At 30.8% G+C, this 19,836-nt stretch overlaps 1 protein-coding gene across 1 annotated transcript; it reads left to right on the top strand.

Moving 5' to 3' along the window:
* Positions 1-7,241: 7,241 nt before the first annotated feature.
* On the top strand, positions 7,242-8,981 carry LOC112687403 (peptidyl-prolyl cis-trans isomerase NIMA-interacting 4). The gene is made up of 4 exons (XM_025560090.1): positions 7,242-7,341; positions 7,428-7,608; positions 7,932-8,051; positions 8,648-8,981. Exons 2-4 carry the CDS (start codon positions 7,507-7,509, stop codon positions 8,804-8,806), a joined length of 381 nt encoding a protein of 126 aa, XP_025415875.1. The 5' UTR covers positions 7,242-7,341; positions 7,428-7,506; the 3' UTR covers positions 8,807-8,981.
* Positions 8,982-19,836: the final 10,855 nt, after the last annotated feature.

Genomic DNA, 19,836 nt, shown 5'->3' with positions numbered 1-19,836 from the left:
TCAACATCAACCAATGTGCCTGTTTATAGGAGGAAAAAAATTGGAAAAAAAAATTAAATAGTGAATTTATTATTGTCATTTATCATTTGTTATTCGACATATCTAACAGTCCGCTGGAGGTAGTGTTGATTGTCGTTTTTAAAACGAACTCGTCCAAATACGCGAGCTTCTTGTTAAAATGTTACTAAAGTTTAAATATACTCAAAACTACACTCAACACTAGCGATTGCTGTACAATCTATGAGCATAATATGTATACTTCTATATATATACATCTAAGTACAAGTTCTTTGAAAAAAAAATTATTATAATTCAGTTTTGTACATTCAAAATAATTTACAATCAATTTAAATAGAAAAGGTATTCAATATGCATTCTACGTCAAAGAAAATAAAATATAGTCGAAGTAAATTGATTAACTATTATTGTTGGATCATCCTCTATAAGTAAGATCTAAAGAAAAAGTTACTTATTGATGTTTAACTTTTTTTTATATTTTATATTATTACTATTACAAATTTATGTATAAACTAGAACTATGGATATTACCTGTATACCACTTATATGAACCGTTAGGTTTTAGTATTCTTAACCGCAAGAATGAATACGAAAACGTGAACGATTCTGTTAGATAAATTGTCTGTCAACGCATATTATAATATTACACCCTTATCGAGCAGATAATTCTATTTATTCTGACGTCTTGTTATTGTAGACGAGATAACGATCGCGGTCTTAGGAAGTATCTAATATTGGTAACATCGAGGGGGGATGGGAGAATCGAAACAGATTATGCGCAACTATACATTACGACCCACGTCAAAGGAAACGGTCAAGACACGTAATCATATGAAGATTCTGTAATCATCCGACACCGAAATTAACCGATTTTTTTTTATCCTAACCAACTGTTATACGTTATCAATATAGTTTTGTATTGTACAATTGGGAAGGAAATAAAAAAGTATAAACAACATAATAACGCGAAATTGAGAATTTTGCCAAAATCAAGAGAAAGTATAAAATGGAAACAAAATGTTCAAAAATTCCCACTGCCGATTACAAGTGTTCAAGAATTGTATGCGTTTTCTACCCATGTGCGCGTGTGTAATATTGAGAAAAAATACCGAAATCGTAAAAACTTTTGTCTTCCGGTTCTTTTGTTTGTTTATTATAATATAATACGTAATAATAACTCGTTCCAGTGTATTTTTAATATTTTTATGTTAATACGGTTACAAGAGTACAAACAATAACGGGACTAGGTAAATTGAGTCCAAATCCAGTCTTTTGTAAAAATTTAAACAACTAATTTATTTAATGTCACAAGCTATATCCAATTTAACGCGAATTTATTATATTAATAATGTATCTATATATTATCACTGTAATGTTTGCGTTTCATGAGTGAATGTCTTGAGTATAATTCGTGAGTTATTTTTATTAAAAAAAAAAAAAGGTTATTATAATAAACATTGCACAAAAAACTAAAAACAAGAATAGCAAATAAAAAAGAAATTTAGGTTATACAATTATCAACGTTGAATAAGCAAATATTTATTATGTATAATGCCGTACAAAGTATTATGACTGCGTATGCGACGAAAAATTAAATATAATATTTTTTCTACAAGGTATTTTGAATTTTTCTATATATCATTGACAAAGTTGTGAAATAGTTCTACGTGGTGTATAAATAAAATAGTTTTTTCATTATGTAAATTTATAAAAATCAATTTAAATCTTCAGTAATAGTATCTATTGATTAAAAAATAAAATTTCACATTATTTATATGAATTATATTATTCAGAATACTTTTTAGTATTTTTTTTTTTTTGTTTTGTAACTAATATTCTTATTATGTACACAAAAAGTTTTATCATTACTTAAGAAATAAGTCAGTTATTATTATTATGAATGATAAGTGATAACTTTAAATAATAGTACATTTGATATAATGATTTTGAAATACATTTGTAACAATGCAATTTGTTTATAGTATATGAAAACAGGTGAAAAACACTATGTGATGTGTTACTAAAAAATTATTATTTTAATTATATCTCCTGATTTAGAATTCAGCGCGAGAACCGTAATTTTTCCATTAATATTCACGATTCTTGGCTTATAACATATCATCACAAACGTGATCAATGATTATTACCTTCGCATTTTTAAACGAACATTAAACACCGGGTGTTCGTGTTCATGGGTACGCAAGATGTATAATTATAACTATTTGAAACTATACAAGTACGTAATTATAGGCGCCAACGTATAGGTAACTAAACTTACACGTTTACGTTTGCTTTGGTCGCGCAACCGATTGTACATTTGAAATTAATAAAAAAAAAAATATTACACTGCTCATGAGTTGGTAAAACGATCTCGTTGTACCATCCGAGAAATAATGCCGCTCTTTCTAGTCCCATAAAATATAATACACTTTGTCAGCGCGGCAAGTGCCCAACGATAGTATAGGGCTTGTTCACCTTAATAAATAAATAATAAGAGTGGACTGTATAATAAAAAATAATAAATAATATGGACAAAGGTTGCAGTACAAAAATGTATTAGGTTGCCTGGTTGGCACAACAAATATAGATAAATAAATCAATGTAATACAATGTATAAATAATAAAATAATAACATGGACGTGGCCCAAACGACACACGACTAAATAAAATGGGTATTCCAAACCTTTTTTACTTAACGGCACACTTGATCATTTTAAAAATTTCCAAGGTACACCACTTAAACATAAAATAATGAATATACATAATGTCTTAATTATATATAATATATTATAATATAATATATATAATACAAATTTAATGTGACATTTGAGACTGGTGTTTTTTACATAATTCCACTATTAGGGGTGAAACATTTGAAACTATACAAACTGTTAAAGGACAATCAATATCACCATTCCACGTAAATCCAAAGCATAAATAATTAAATCAACATAAATCAACATATTTAAGTTTAACTTTAAAATGTAAGCTTTTATCAAGCTGTTAAAGCTGTTTGTTTAATATTAATTTCAATATTTTAACTATTGTCATTTGCACTAACATCGCTACCACCTATTAATTTACGCTTTTTTAAAAATCTATCCATTTTTAAATTTAACTTACAATATTTCTTGATTGAAATACCTATACAGTATAATGCGTAACAATTACACGCGCTCAATTTTCATTATAATGAGCACAGGCCATGTTTTCATATAGTCATTATAGCATGTGGTAAAAGTCAACGCAACTGCTTGTAATACCCGTATCGGGTAGTATCGGATCCTATATAATATTATAGTTTTTTTATCAGGACATTTTATCATTTTTTATTTTCAAGGGAATTCCGAAGTCAATGCTATCATAAAAATAAATTATAATTTTTATTATATTTAGTTATGCTTAAAAAATTATAAAACTACAAAAATTATACGGCACACCTGAAGAATTTCGCAGTACAGTGGCTGGGAAACCCTGATATAAAATGTGTAAATAAAAATGGTAACTAAATGTAAATAATAAATAATTTGCCCGTGTCGGCTATAATACAATGACATACCAATGATCAATAATAATAATATGCTAATATAATATAAGTATATATAATTTTCCTACGAACTGCAAGGGCCGTCGGCCCTTACACAAATGAAACGAAAAACAAATATGGTGGACTAATACTCACGTGAGACTATGTTGAATGGCTGATTGCATCCACGCGACCGCACCAACCCTGTGACTTGACAATTGCTTACGACGGCACACCCGCACTGCCGTGCTAAAGGAAAATAGGATATCTCCAGTCAACATGATAATTGAGAAACACCAAATAACGTTTTCAACAGTGAATCATGCCTAAAAATAACGTTTATACGAAAAATTGGCCAAACTTTGTGCTGATATATCTAATTTTACATCTTGAATTGGTTGAACACTTTTTATTTTAACTTTTTTGAGTTTTTTAAGAAGAAAATGGACTTATCATAAAATCAATATCTGAGTACTAAGCGAAAAATTGATAAATCCATAATAATGGACTTACCCGATTATTGCCATAATATTCTTATCAATATCTATTTAGTAATTTATAAAATAATATATCAAATATGAAATAATCATTGTTTTTAATTGAAAAAATGTGACTTGTTTATGTCACGAACATACCCTTTTTTTCCAACGTACGAACATAAACCAAAACACGGTAACTCCATTCTTTTTCATGTGATATACCAAGTTTCTGCTTAGTATTTGGATTTACCATGTTTTCGCTTAGAAAACATCAAATATACTGGACTTACTACGTATTTTCTTATTTTAAGATGGTTTTTATATAGGAAATACGCTATTTTTACATCAAAAATCGGTGTAAAACCACTAATTTCACCTATAGACACAAAAATATAATTTTTACAAAAAATGGAGTTACCCTGTTTTCGCTAAGCTCGGCAGCGCAGTGTATAAATGAAAATAAATCACAGAGCTTGCGTACGTGCGACAATCACCAACGAAGACGGAGGTTCTACAGCGCAGACAAAGACAATACGAATGAAAACCACGTTAATCACAATGGTTGTTGGTAAGTGACCACCCTGGAACACGGTGATTATAAATGAAAGGCAATACCATTTGCGCAGAACGACACTTACCAAACAGCCGACAAGAAGTACACGAACACACAGAAAACGTGGTTTTACGAAGATGGATGTAGACCAACAAAAAAACTTGAGTACAATTAAAGTGCACATTACGACGAACACGAACAAAAAGAAAAAAGATGGGGCCGACGACATTTGTCACGAAGGCTACGGTCACCGGACAGTGTCCGGCGGACACTATATTTAAGACAAAATGTCTCGGTGCCACCACACCAAAACTAAAAACAAAGGAACTTAAGAAAACTTGTGGCATCGAGAACACGACTTGAAAGTTACACGAAAACATAACGAAAATTAATGAAAACACTGAATAACGGATATTTACGGAATATGATAACAGCGCGATCCAACCAGTCGCACATGGAGGCTTATCGCCGCCATGGAAAATGGCTGAAGATACGCGACGCGCCGCTATGCATCGCACGAAAATGATAACATTCACTACAAACTTAAAAGCTACTGTGGCGCTAAAACACCTGCAATGAATAACGGTGCATCCTAGATGAACGCGATTTTGCGAACGAGCGAGCGGGCGGGCAACGCGATAAATACAAAATAGATTTAGAATTTATGGAATGTCCTATGTAGATGGTAAACAAGCGGGCGGGTGGGTGATTACAATATTATCGCTCGCGTCGTAACAAATATTTTTGTTTCTGACGCGGGCGACGATAGACGTAACTAGAGGGGGGCTTAGAGGGCTTAGCTCCCCTATATATTTCTATAGCCCTCCTAGGTGAAAAATATTGAATCACAGAATTACTGTGAACCATGGATTCAAAAGTAGAAGTCAATATTAAAACTCGCCTAAATAAATTGGGTTTGTACTTTTTCTTTTTATTTGACATTTTTTGCATAGTACTTAAGCAGGGTATTTTCATAAAGTATTGCATTATTTGGATCCATTTTTAAGAATGTACTACATTCACAACAAACAATCATCAACTTGGATTATCAACTTGAAAATAATTGAAAAATATTTACGTCTACAAATCGCCTGCATGCAACCAGGACACTCGCTAGCGCGCAGTGGCGTAGCCAGGGATGTTTTTGGGGGGATGCAACCCCCCCCCCCAGTAATATTAGAAATATTAAGAAAATTTAAGAAAATTTAAAAATTATTTTAATGGTCCATAAAAGTCTTGAAAAAATTGATCAGCCCTACGAAAAAAAATTTTGGCTATACCGCTGCTGGCGCGCGTTGAATATCGCGTCGCCCACCCGCTCGCAAAATCGAGTTCATCTACGACGCACCGTATGACGTGCCAATATCATGGTATCGAAAGAAAAGTACCGATACATTATTGGTATCGGTAGTATCGCAACGTCCCTATATATACGAGTGATATTGTCAATCGCGTTTTAGAACCGGTACAAGCGACCGAAAAAATCAAAAACCGAAAAAAATAAATCATGCGATTTATTCATCGCACAAAAATATTATCGTACGACATTATAAAAAAAATGGTTACAAATTGAGCTGTCCATAAAAAATATTATTGTTTACGCAAGATAATATATATAATAATTATCAACTGCAAATAAACACCCACACACACACACAAACACATCATATAAATTGAACGTAGAGTTGGAAAAACGAAAAAAAGCTTAATCATGATTAGACGATTTCTTTTTTTAACTGACGAGAGTTTAAAAGTGGAAGAAGTAAAAATGAAGGCAAATAATTTAGTTGAAGCCTATAAAACTGATTTGGAATCTGCATTTGTTAACAAGTTTATAATCTTTAAGAACTTTCGAGAAAGTGTCCGAATGTCTCTCAATGAAATGCTAATGAAATAAATAAATATTAAAATGGTAAAATTTTTTTTTACCAATAGGTTGTGAAACAAAATTCGATTTATTCCAATGTAATTCGGCCAAGGAATTCAGTGTTCCTTAAATATGTGAACACATGGTATACCTATATATATGTATAAATATTATATACTTCAATTTACTCAGTGGGTGTAAAAAATTAACAAGTGTAAAATAGTTGATTTTCGAAAAATGTGACAGTTAACAGTTAGAAAGTGTGATATTTAACGTTTTATATTGTGTATTCAGGAATTTTTCAAACATCTATTAGATATGTAACGTTAATAGTTTTGAAGAGACGTTTGAACGCCGAAATAATATTATGTGCAACATTAGGGGCGTATTTAAGTTTTTTATTTTTTAGGGTGGGCTAGACAATTTCCTGTAAGCAAAATTTTACAGTTTAACCAATTAAAAATAAAAATTAGAATTTTAGAAAATAATTAAAATTTTTATTCTATACCTAATCATAACTCTTTTCTATCATGTTAGTGAAATATTTAATAGATACATTACATATCATGAGCAATTTGAAACTTATAATTAATAAAACAATAATAATATGAGCTTTTACAAATTTACATTTTATAGGGTAAAAGCAGACTTACATTTTTTTTAAATTAATACGCTACTGTATAACACTTAACAACCCAAACGGAGGTGGATTCTAGAGGTTAGGAAAAGGAACAGTTAACCGACCGTTATCAGTTCACCAGACCTGCAACGGAAACAGTGATAGCGGTGAGATAATGATATGATTCTTATCAACTTCAGTCAACCGACAATTTGTTTAACAATAACGCTTCCACCGTTTTGGTGCTCCTCCATGGTCTGTTGGGAAACGTTTGCCACCGTAAGTGCCTCAGTTATCGTAAATAATAATAACAATAATAGATAACTAAGTCTTGACTCTTGAATATATTATGTGTTTCCGATTAGGTACATCTGTGCTCGACTGACTAGAAGGAATATCATCATTTATGATACGATAATACTGATTTTTACCTATATTTTCATCATGCCCCCGAAAAAAAATGCTAGTGCCAAGGGACCAAAGACCAATGCCAAAGGGGGGGATGACGACAAAGGAAAGGAGAAGAAAGGTGGTTCAGCCGTTAAGGTAAGATTTGTAGTATGAATCGTACTCTTATAGTTATATGCATAATATAGTTCATGCACGCGACATATGTCTTGATTGTATAGTAATACTTCACCACTAATATTGTGGCAATCAGTTTATAAAATTCATATTTTAAACACCTGTAATAAGTTAAATAAATGATACAATGTCATTATTAGTAGCTCTCAAGCTTGTAATAATGTAACATTTCAAATTAGTGTTCAAATTCAAATTAAATTTGTGTGGTTGGAAATCCAGACCTAAAAATTGCTAATATTATTCTTAAAAACAGAAAACCATTAATGAATCTTGAATTATCTCAGGTTAGACACATTCTTTGTGAAAAACAGTCCAAAATATTGGAAGCTATGGAAAAGCTCAAGGCTGGAGTAAAGTTCAATGAAGTTGCCACACAGTACAGTGAAGACAAAGCCAGACAAGGTGTAAGTTTATTTTTTAATTGTCTACTTCCATGCATTGATTAATAAAAAAACAATTTTCATAAACATTTTTATATTATTTAAATTAAAGCATAACAAATGTAACATAACATTTTTAAATAATGATAATCATAAACGTTTAAGTTTTTTTTTTTCCATAGTCTGTAATCAATAGTTATATAAGTTTTAAACATTATAATTTTCAAAATTCTTGAATTTAAAAAAATATTTAAAATAATTGCAAAATATCAGTTTAAAATTTAGACTGATATTTAAACTTCAAGTGAATAAAATAGTATAGTTCCTTGACTGTTACTATAATACATTTTAATTGAAAATTAGTTTATAATTATCAGTATTGCTGAATAATATTATACATCGTAGTATAACTTAAACTACTTAAACTATTATAAATAATCATATTATTATAACACTCATACATAATATTTGTCTCAAAATATATTAATAATTTCTTTATTTTATTATGAAAAGTTAATATTATAACTTCACAAAACTATTTTATGATATCAGTAAATTATTCAGTTGAGACAATTCCTTAATTACTTTATATTTAATGTATTTATATTCCATATTTTTAGGGTGATTTAGGATGGATGATACGTGGTTCAATGGTTGGTCCATTTCAAGATGCTGCATTTGCTCTTCCAATATCAAGTCTCGGTAATCCTGTTTACACCGATCCACCAGTCAAAACTAAATTTGGCTACCACATTATTATGATTGAAGGGAAAAAATGATAATTTTTACTCTTGTTGAGAGTACTATACCATGTCATCAATCAAAAATTAGTACTCTATTTTTGATTTTAAGTGGACTATACTGTGATAGTCAACAATTAATAAGAATCGAAATTATGTTAATATTTAATGACAATTGCATGCATATGTAAATAAAAAAATATGCCATCATTTTTTTTAGTATTGGTTTAATTTATAAAATAATTCACATTTAATGTGTGATCTAAAATTGCAATCATAATACCTTTTATAGAAGTTTTATCATAATTCTATATTTAAAAATAAGTGTTTATTTTTATGAGATTTACAAGTATAACTTAGCATCTAATATAAGTTATAATACAGGATATTGATAATACTTTTAAAATTTTTTTTTAAAATATGAGTTTAACTTATGTATGATTGTCTAAATATTTTTAAACTTAACTACTTTTATTATAAGTTGACTGATTTAATTGGAACCAACACTAATATTTTGCAAATAATTTCAGATTGGTTTGTTTGATTTGCAAATTAAATCTCTAATTTCACAAGCTCTATCAGTGAACCAAATTAGGACTTAGAACAATTTGACCAGAATACATAATTAGATCCATTTTTGGGATATTTTGACGCAATGCATCGCAATTAGGACAATTTAATTGATTTAAAGAAATATTGATACATTTTGTAAAATATTTATTAACTTGCTGAGTAGATCAAAATGTTCCCAAAAGAATCAAATAGTTCCCCGAAAATATTTTAACCCATGGGAACTGATTAATTCATAATGTATACAATTTAATTTTTTTTTTTTTTAGATTGTGTTGATGTTTTTTATCTGACACCATTAAAGTCAATAAATGGTTATTAGAAAGAAAGTATATATTAAAATCATTTTTAAATATATTTTGCTTATGTTGTTGATTTATTTGAGTTTAAAAAAATAATTTAATTTGCTGAATAGTTGAAAAGAATTAGTTCAAGTACCTATATGAAATTAAAGTACAAATGGTTATTTCTTGTCGAGAGCCAACTAAAACCGTGCATGATGCACATTGTGTCATCGTCAATAACCATGATCTATAATAATAATATGTTCTATTTTATATTGTTATTTATGTAATTACAAATTTGTATAATTAATGTATTCTCATGATTTATGTACACATATTGTATATTCAAATAAACTATCCAAAATTATTCGAGATTGTAAATGTGGATTGGTTATTTTGGTGGGACTGGAGAAAATTTGCAAAAAAATGACAAAAATTAGAGATTTAATTTGCAAATCGTAAAAACCAATTTGCTATTAATTGCAAAATATTAGTGTTGGTTCCAATTAAATCGGTCAACTTAGTGGGGCTACATGAAATTAGCCCCCCCCCTAATCGAAAAATGTTTATTGCCACGTGGAGGGTGATTTGTAAATTCTATAAATTAATTTGCAAAATATTGACAAAAGTTTCGAGTTTATCTATCAACATTATGAGACTTATGAACGTGATGAACTTTATGAACGTGATAAGAGTGCTGAGAAAGAAGTTTTACGTGTTACATTATCAAATAATATGTACTATGCCTCGACGGATTGACAAAATGTCTTCAGATATCCAAAACAAGTTTCTAAAATTTATGTTATGGTCAAAAGTTTTCATTGCAAATTGATGAACCGACTAATATTAATTATTTACACTTTTCTGACATGAAGAATATTCCCGGAAAATTTCTCGGACATGTTCATGATTTTACTTTCCCGGCAAAGTGCCCATTCGTGAAAGCACGTTTTCATTTTTTGACCAACTGTACATATCAGCCGCATGTCACGTTTCATTTTAAAGTTGTCTACAATTTTTTTTTTTTTTTTATTAATCAAAAAAGTTCAAGAACACCTGGTTCTATATAATCACAGAGAGTGTTCCTACCTTCATGCAAACAACATTAAGCACACGTTTCACATTAACATTTATAATTACGATAATAAATCAATATTATTTAATCCGAATCATTCAAACTAATTTTTTAACATTTTATAATTATTTTTATTTTTTTATTTGAACTTTATACAACAATTAGTCTCAAAAATTATTAACAAAGAAACAAATAAACTAAATATAAATTTTAACAACTAATTAAAAATAAAACGTTCACCTACAACCAAATTAAATGTTAAAAATCCAGCCAAGGTAGAAGAGAGAAACGGTAAATAAAATTACCGGAGGCTATCAGGAAGAAAGAACGAATTTAAAGATATTTTAAAGTTAATTTCAATATTGATAATATTGAAATATTTTTAATGTTTGAGTAGTCACAACACAGCCTTCGGGGAAACACTGCTGTAAACTATAACACTACGAAAACCCATCGTCGTCGTATCAGGAAATGTACACCGGCATACACTTCGATTTAAAGATCCGCATCATTCCGTTCGGGCACCGGTTGATCGTGCGTCGGGGGATATGGATGTTGTACTGCAGACCGGTGAACATGGGCGACTTGTAGTCGAAGACGCTCAAAGGTTTCCGGCTAAGGATCCCGAGCTTCGCATGTGGTTCTCGTCCAAGGGCAACCGACAGCGACGGCGACGATTCCTTCGAGTCCTGCGACGGCGGTATCGGGACCTGTGAAACGTTCTCCGGGATTCCATTCGTCTGCGCGCTAAAAGTCCTAGCCATCACGCTCGCCGAGGCGATGACCACCACGAACACTGTGAATGAAAGCGCGAAACCCATACCGATCGGAGAACGTATAATATTATTATAGTAGTTTACACGCGGTGTGGACCGTTGGCGGCTGTTCGCGGACGAATATTATAATTATTATCAATCATCACCGCGCGATGCACTGAAATTCAAGACCGATTACACGAACGTGAACAAGCGTCACAACAGTACACGCGGCTCCCCCGTTCCGACCACGTATTGAACTTTAATAAACCTGCAGGCGTCAACCTGTACACAAATCGTACTTGTGTTCGTTTCCACCGTGTGTTATTGCGATTTTTATCGCAATATAATATATAAACATTTATTAATTTCAATCATCAATACATTTGTATTGCATGAATATGATAATGATGAAACAATAATATTGTTACATCGTTATCATATTCATGTTACACATATTATGTGTACGTCCATTCGTTAAGCAGGTGCGGTCGTTCTTCGCGAATCGGACTTCGTCTCGTTTCCCCGTCTGTTTCCGGTGATCGAATTATCGGTCGTCAAGGGTCGCGTGTACACTACCGTGCGAGCGCATTCCAATAGCCGGTCATCGAATACGGATAACACATGATTACGAATCAAAAATAAAAATAGAAAATTTAATAATAAATAAATTACAGTTACTCGGTAAAGATACGGGGTTTTGTGGTACGCGCGAACGTTTCAAGTGTATACCTGACTTTGTTTAACCGCGGAAGGCCTGCACAAGTCGGACAAAATCGAATTGGGTCCTAGATTTCGAAAACAGCATGAATTAGGTCTGCACGTGTTTTATGGAGTACATCAGTTGAGTCCTCGTTTATATTATGGAGTACATGAGTTACCTATTAGCGTTACCCAGGGAAACACCATGTGGGGGTTGGCTAGAATGCCCCTTTTTTTTTCGTTTTATTTTCTCTTAGCAGGGTTATTTCCCTTTTGTACCTTTGTTTTATTAATTTTTTCATAATACCAAGTTGTCTCTTTATTTATAACAGTTTTCACTTTTTTCGTTGTGTACAATTTTTTTTTTTTAATTTCTACTACAATAGGTACATTATTACTACCTATTTTTTAATGGAGAAATTTTATATTTTTATTATGTTAAAATTGGTGTTTTATTAAATAAATTATTATTTAATGATTTGTTATGTTATGGTTTTTTCCTCTAAATCTCTTAACCTTTCATTTTAAGATGCTATTTTTTTTCTACAATATTACATATTGTATTACAATATATTATATAACTGTACTTGTCTATATATATTTTAATACATATTAATATTACAGTAAATGTTTACCCTTTTTTATATTTAATTAACAATTTTCACTTTTTCTAAATGTAGAGATTTTTTAATATTTACATTACTTCTACTGCCCTACGTTTTTTTTTATAATGATTGTTATTGATAATTTTTTTGCGATAATAAAAAAATTAAACTACTGTTATGCTTATAATTGAGTATAATTGTTATGTTGTTTTAATGTTTGAATCGTGTTATCTCTGGAATTTTTTTTTTCAGTTTTATTCTTGTAAAACTTTTAACTGTATGCCAATTTCATGTACCTGAAGTTAGCCCCTGCCTATATCCAATCGAATCCGGATCTATCATCAAATTTAGTAACCTTTAAATTACTACTCGTAACTGACATCAAAAAATTTGTAACTAAACAGTTTCCAAAAAAATTCAATATTAATATCGAGGGTCTAAGATATTATTAATTTATTATAGTAATTGCAAAATTTTCAAAAATTGTAATACATTGAAAGTTGTAAACTCTTGTAATTGCTAAATAACATGTTGATTTCATACAAAAAGACATTATATATAAATACCTACTTATAGTTTATCATTTGCAACTGACACCCAAGACTTTTTTTTTTACGATAAAAATTTTGCCTGACAAAATTAATATTTTTCTCAAAGGAAAAGCTTAAGTTTGATACTTGTATGATGTTTCATCACGTTCTCCAATTTTATTTATTTAAATTTTATTTGATGGATATTTTAAAAAATAATATTTAGTAGATAACATTTTAAACTTGTTATCAATTATTATTTATAATCTTAATAAAATATTTAATATATAAGTTACTAAAATAGTATTTCAGCTACTTAATTTTGTAATGTAAATCAATATTTTCAGAAAACGATTCAGAATGAAATTCAATTTTCAAGTTTAATTTTATCATTGATTATATAATATACTATACTACTAGTCTATTATATAGTCAATGATTATATAATATACATAAGTTCAATATTTAGCTAGTATAAAATTATATGAAAAATGATTGGACGCAACTTTAAAATCTTATGTAAAAATATTCCGTAATAACTAATTATGAGTATAGCATAATAATTTGAATAGATTAAATAATATAAGTAAAATTAATAAATTTCGAATTTCACTGTATGTAGATTCTTAGAGCACACGTAAAAATATATCACCAATAGAAAATATAGACTAATCATTATCGTCAAAAACACGAATATTGTTATAAAAGAAACGAATGCGGTATTGATTGCATTTTTTAGTGATGCACAACGATATTGAATTTCGATAGGGATGGATCTAGCAATATGAAATGGGGATGGGCTAATGTATATTCGCATAAAGATAACATTTTTAATTTTAGTAAATAAATATGTATATTAGTTATAATATATTTTAAAATGTTAAAATATGAAAAATTAATAGGTTCATTAGTCTTTTGACCAATCTTCAATTAAATACATACATATTTAGTACTTATTACATACTTACACAATATAAAATACGTCTAAAGGAGAGTTACAGCTTTTTAGTCCCCCTCCTTTGGATACAAGCCTATATTTCGATATCTATATGGGACCAATTTATTTTATTGATTTATTTTATCATTATCAATTCGTTGAAATTTGAAATTTATATTTTCTATTAAATAAAGTATCCGTATAAGTTTTGACAGTGAATTAATGTCAAAAAACGATTGAACATTTATGATAAAGAACATTAGCGTAGCCAAAAAAATATTTTTAGAGGGGGATATATTTTCAATTCTCTCTTACATTTTAATTTTAATAAATCGATTAAACATAAGTTAAAATATAAAATGTGTTATTATTTAGTTTATTGACACTGAATTAATACAGTCTTTAAAAAAATATATATATTTACGTACATAAGCATCATAGTAATTTATATTTAATCTTCTTGAATGCTTACCAAGTTCTTTTAACACGTCATCAGTTTTGATAATAATTTTATGATGGATGGATACATGATTATGCATATACATGTATCCATATGTATTGAGGCCTGTATTTAGGAGGGGGACACGGGCAGGTATATGTCTGGGGGCGTCAAGTCTCAGGGGCGGCAAAATATTTTAGCAAAATTAATTTTAAAAATGATCTACCTAATGAAAAAAAAATAAAGCAATAAAAAAAAATAAAATAGTATATTTTATTATGTTATAATTTGTAAATTAAAAAAAATGGAAATTGTTATAATTTGTTTAATTTGTTAATTAAAAAAAGTATTAAACGATTTTAATTTATAAGTTATATTTTAATATTAAAGGATCTCGATTATGGATGAAATAATAAGTGTTATTTTATTATTATTTATTTGGGGGGGGGGGGGCATAAATTATATGCCCGGGGGCGCCAAATTTTTAAATACGGGCCTGGATATACTCGTATATATACGTATAATAATGTAGATATATAACTATGCCAAATTATATCTAGGTATTAAAATGATTGTATATTTTACAAAATAAAAGATATTTGGGGGTAGTTTCCACGGTAACTATTGGATTGCAGACCCACAATCGTTGGGTAACTAGATAGCAGATTACCGTTCTTGAAGAAAAATTAATACTTAATAAATATAAAAATTAATTCTTATTTTACACGGCAACATTACGCTTAATAATCTGTGCGTATTGTGAGTGCAATGATGTATATCTTGTATTTTAAACCACCATATATTTTTTTAAGTTCTATTTTGTATTAAATTATATATATATTATAACTTTATGTTAGGGGGATTTAAACTTTTCTAAAAATAAATTTAAATTTAAATTTATTTGTTCCATTTTATTGTAAACATAATAATTCAAATTTATATTTCTTTTTTTTTTTTAGCTCACAGAATACAATGTTACTAGGTCTAACAAATATGTCCTTTAGATTCATTTTTTTTTTCTGTAAATATGCTCGTATTAATTACATAATATTAATTATATTAATTAATAATATTAAAGCGTATTAATTACTTTTGAAAATATGTTTAAATCAACCATATTTTGAACTTAGTAACATATCTCATATGAGAAGTGACAGTTTTGTGTTCAGAAGGAGTGGAGGTTAAGAAGATAAGACCCAATTGTCTTTTAAATGTATTCATAATACAACTATGATTTATCAAAGCTTTTATAAACAGTCATTTTATGAGTTAAAAGCAATTTGAATGACTTAACTATTAAAGTCTCCCTATAAAGTTTTTGGCTTAATATCACAATCTCTTAATTATATTATTGCTTTTAAAATCCCTAACCTCTCACTGAAAATTCCTGAGCATAACACTGAGTGAAATACATATTTTATGTCACTTTGTAACAAATTGTATTATATACATATATAACCTACTGTGTATCAACATTATCTTAAACACTTATATACGATTCTCATCAGAAGATTTAGTTGTTGGTACATGACATTAATTTTCGGAAGATTTAACCCATTTGCATTTAAAATAATAATCTTTTAGCTTTTGATTGGTATATTGAAAACATTGAAAAAAAATTACATAATTCGCAGAATAATTATTGGCTATTAACCATATCGCGTTGCTATGACATTTTAAATTAAATTTTTCAACTAACAATAGTTCGTACGAAATATTTGTCACATCAACAACGGAGTCGACAGTACATACAATTTCCTTCTAATTTTTGCTGAAGCCATCATAAATTTCATTAATACTTTAAAGTTTCAAGTTTAAGTGATTTTAATTTGTCAGTTAACTGTTTTCCGAATATTGCTGAACAGTGGTCGATTTGTCAACTTTTGAAATATCAAATACGCTAGACATCTGTCGAGCAGATATTTCTACCAGGTAAGGTAATTAACCATTTTCCAACCATTTTAAGTCTACATTATGAAATATTTAATAAAATAATAATTTTTAACAACATTTTAGGATGTATTTAAAGGTAAATTTTTAAAATTTTAGGAAGATTTTTGGGTCAAAAAAAGATAAACTATATTTTTGTAATTTTTGAAAAATTTATTTAAGTTTTATAAATCTTTTTATACAAAAATTAAGTTTAAGTTTTTCTATTATGAAACATAATTTTATTTTGACGAATATATTAGAATAAATTACATTTAATTTATGCAATAACAATTAAAATAAGAAACCCTCACTTTTAGAATTACACTTTAGTGTTCTTGTTTACTAAATTTTGGAGGATACTCGGGTACATATATAATTATACTTTGATAACTGATAATTTTGATTTTGCAAGTTATAATTGGCTTATATTTATTTAAAAATAACATATTCTTTGTGACATTATTACAGCATAAAATATTCTATGATTATACAGAAATGGTTAAAGCTATAATATAATTTAATTAGTTTTTTTTTATTGTGAAAAATACAGCCCGAATATTTTATACCTATACAATAAGAATTTATATTAAATTATTAATATTATTATTTTCTTTGTTTTCTTTGTTATATTTTTATTATTTATATTAGTTTATGTTATTTATTTTATTATTAAATAAGTTGAAAATTAAATTAGGAACTTTAATTAATTCAAGTCTCTAATAATTTTGTATCGCATTTAACAAAAGATGAAATATATTATCATTTATAAATCAAAGCGAGTGAGGTGTGTACTTAATAAATTCTCTTGGTAATAAATTATCTTAATAAATTATAAATATATTCCGTAATAGTCACGAGACAGTCTCTCACGATTACCCCTTATTGAGGTATAAAATATATATATATTGTCTTTCCCAGCCTCGTTCGTAGGGCCGGGTATGTTTCTCGTCTAGCGTGACGTCTTGAATAACCCCCCCACGAGGACCCACCTTGACGTGGTGGGGGGGCTTGCGTCCCTCAACAGTTCCGAGAGCTATGCCAACGATAGTTTACTACCAACAGGGTCTCCCATGTTGGACAAGTCGACGAACTGAGGGCTGACAAAGCGGTTCTCAACAAAGGGTAGGGCGGGCTCTTCAGCCTCGGATGGGAGCCGTCCTAGAGGAAGGAAAACCTTGATCAAAAACCCCCTGGCAGTAGGGTTAAAATGTAGTGAAAGAAATCACTTGAAAAATCACAATATGAGTTACTATCAGTCGATTATTGTTACCACCTTAGGAGCTTCGTAACCCCAGTGGTCGGCAGGAGTGGGTGGTTCCAGTGTCAAAACTGGTTCCAACATAGCGGGCCCACTTCAGTCGTCGTCAAGCGACCGCGAGGGTACGGGGGTGGCCGACCAGTTACTCTATCCATTACTGGTACGATGACGAAGAATTGCGGGCCACGTCGTCGGCATCGAACGACCTGGTCACCACACGTGATCTTCATGTCGACCACCGTCGGAAAACCGCATGCCACCACTTGGGACGGTTATACCCAAACGGAGCGTCGGTGGACCGGAAACCGAGATACCGGTGCTTTGAGGACCAAGAAAATGGGCAAAAACGTCGGCATTCAGGTGGATGAGCTGCCGGTGACCGCGGAAGCGTTCACCGAGATGGAACACCTGACGTCGCCCCGGGAAGTAGGAACATTAAAGCACTGGCTGAGAACCGTAAGGGATCATATGACGCGTACTAATGCTGAAGATGAGCCCGAGGAGGACGCGGTCGTGACTGAGGTGCAAGAGACCGCTTCCACCTTCAGTTTCCCCAGTACGTTGCCGTCGGGCCCCTCCGATGAGTCCGCCGCGTTGAAGCCGCGGAAACCGCCGATCACCGCTTAAGGACATCGGGAACCGTGTCTCCCCGAAGCCGTGGCGAAACCGGCCGCTTGGTGGTTCCAGAAACGACCTGTTGCCGATAAGTTGCACTTCTCGGTGTCCGCGTGCCCGGACATATTGGCCCGGAGGTGCGCTTTCGGCACGGTCGTCAACCCGTTTTATGGCGACGGCCGCCTGGCCGTTCGGTTGGCGCGCACGTGCCGAAAGGTGATCGCCGTGGACATCGACCCGGCCAAAATACAGCCCGCCTTAAGGCCGCAGAGCTCGGAATCGCCCACCGGATCGAGTTTCGGATCGGCGACAGCTTCGTGGCACTATCCGGAGTGACGGCCGACGCGGTGATCTCTTCGCCGCCGTGGGATCGAAACTGGCGTTTCAGTGTCGAAGATTTGTACAGCCGCCAGAAGGGCGGACTAGTCGGCATTCTCGAGATGGCACGTGAGATCGCCCCTGTTGTCGTTCTCCACGTGCCAAAAACCATCCACATGTCTTGGACTGTGGATATGTCGAGAGACCATGGTTTTGGGCGCGTGGAGATCGAACACGTCAGCGTTGAGGGGTGGAAGAACTCCTTAAACGCTATTCTGTACCTAGAGATGTTGAGCGAGGACGGGGGAGCGATCGAACCGTCTCCGAAGTTCTATTAAATCCGAAGTCGGTAGTAACGCCACAGAGACCATATGCGTAATCGCATGCTTAATCGGCAGTAGATGGAAGACCTCGTGATCCAGATCATTCTCATTTGATATTTTTTTATAATTACTTTTATACATTTCTAAACTTTTTATACCTTTTTTTTTGTATGGAAATTTTTTTTTCAACTACCTAAATTAACTTGTTTTTTTTTTTTGGTTTTTTCCCCTCACAGGGTTTTTCTTCTTTTTTGCCATTGTTATAACATATTTATTTTTTTTCACATTACCAAGTTTCTCTTTTTTTTTTTATATTTTCATAATTTTTAATAAATAACCATTTACCTGTAAGAAATCTTATATTTTTTATGAAGTCAATATGTTTTATTAAATAAATTATTATTTAATGATTTGTCATGTTTTGGTTTTTTCTTTCTTCACAGGGTTTTTTTTCCTTTAAATCTCTAAACCTTTCATTTTAAGATGCTAATTTTTTACTACAATATTACATATTGTGTTATATATTAATATTACAGTATAACCAAGTATTTACCTTATTTTTTATATTAAATTAACAAGTTTCACTTCTTAAATGTGGAGTTTTTTTAATATTTTCATTACTTCAATGGCCCTACATTTTTTTATATTTATATTATTATAATAAAATATATATATTATATATTTATATTTATTGTACTTGACCATTAGTTTAAAAAATTTTGTGTA

Source organism: Sipha flava, unplaced genomic scaffold (genome assembly GCF_003268045.1).
Source record: "Sipha flava isolate LNK unplaced genomic scaffold, YSA_version1 34_pilon_pilon, whole genome shotgun sequence".
In the NCBI taxonomy this organism is placed as follows: Eukaryota; Metazoa; Arthropoda; class Insecta; order Hemiptera; family Aphididae; genus Sipha; species Sipha flava.
This window is presented reverse-complemented; position numbering and strand designations above follow the sequence as displayed.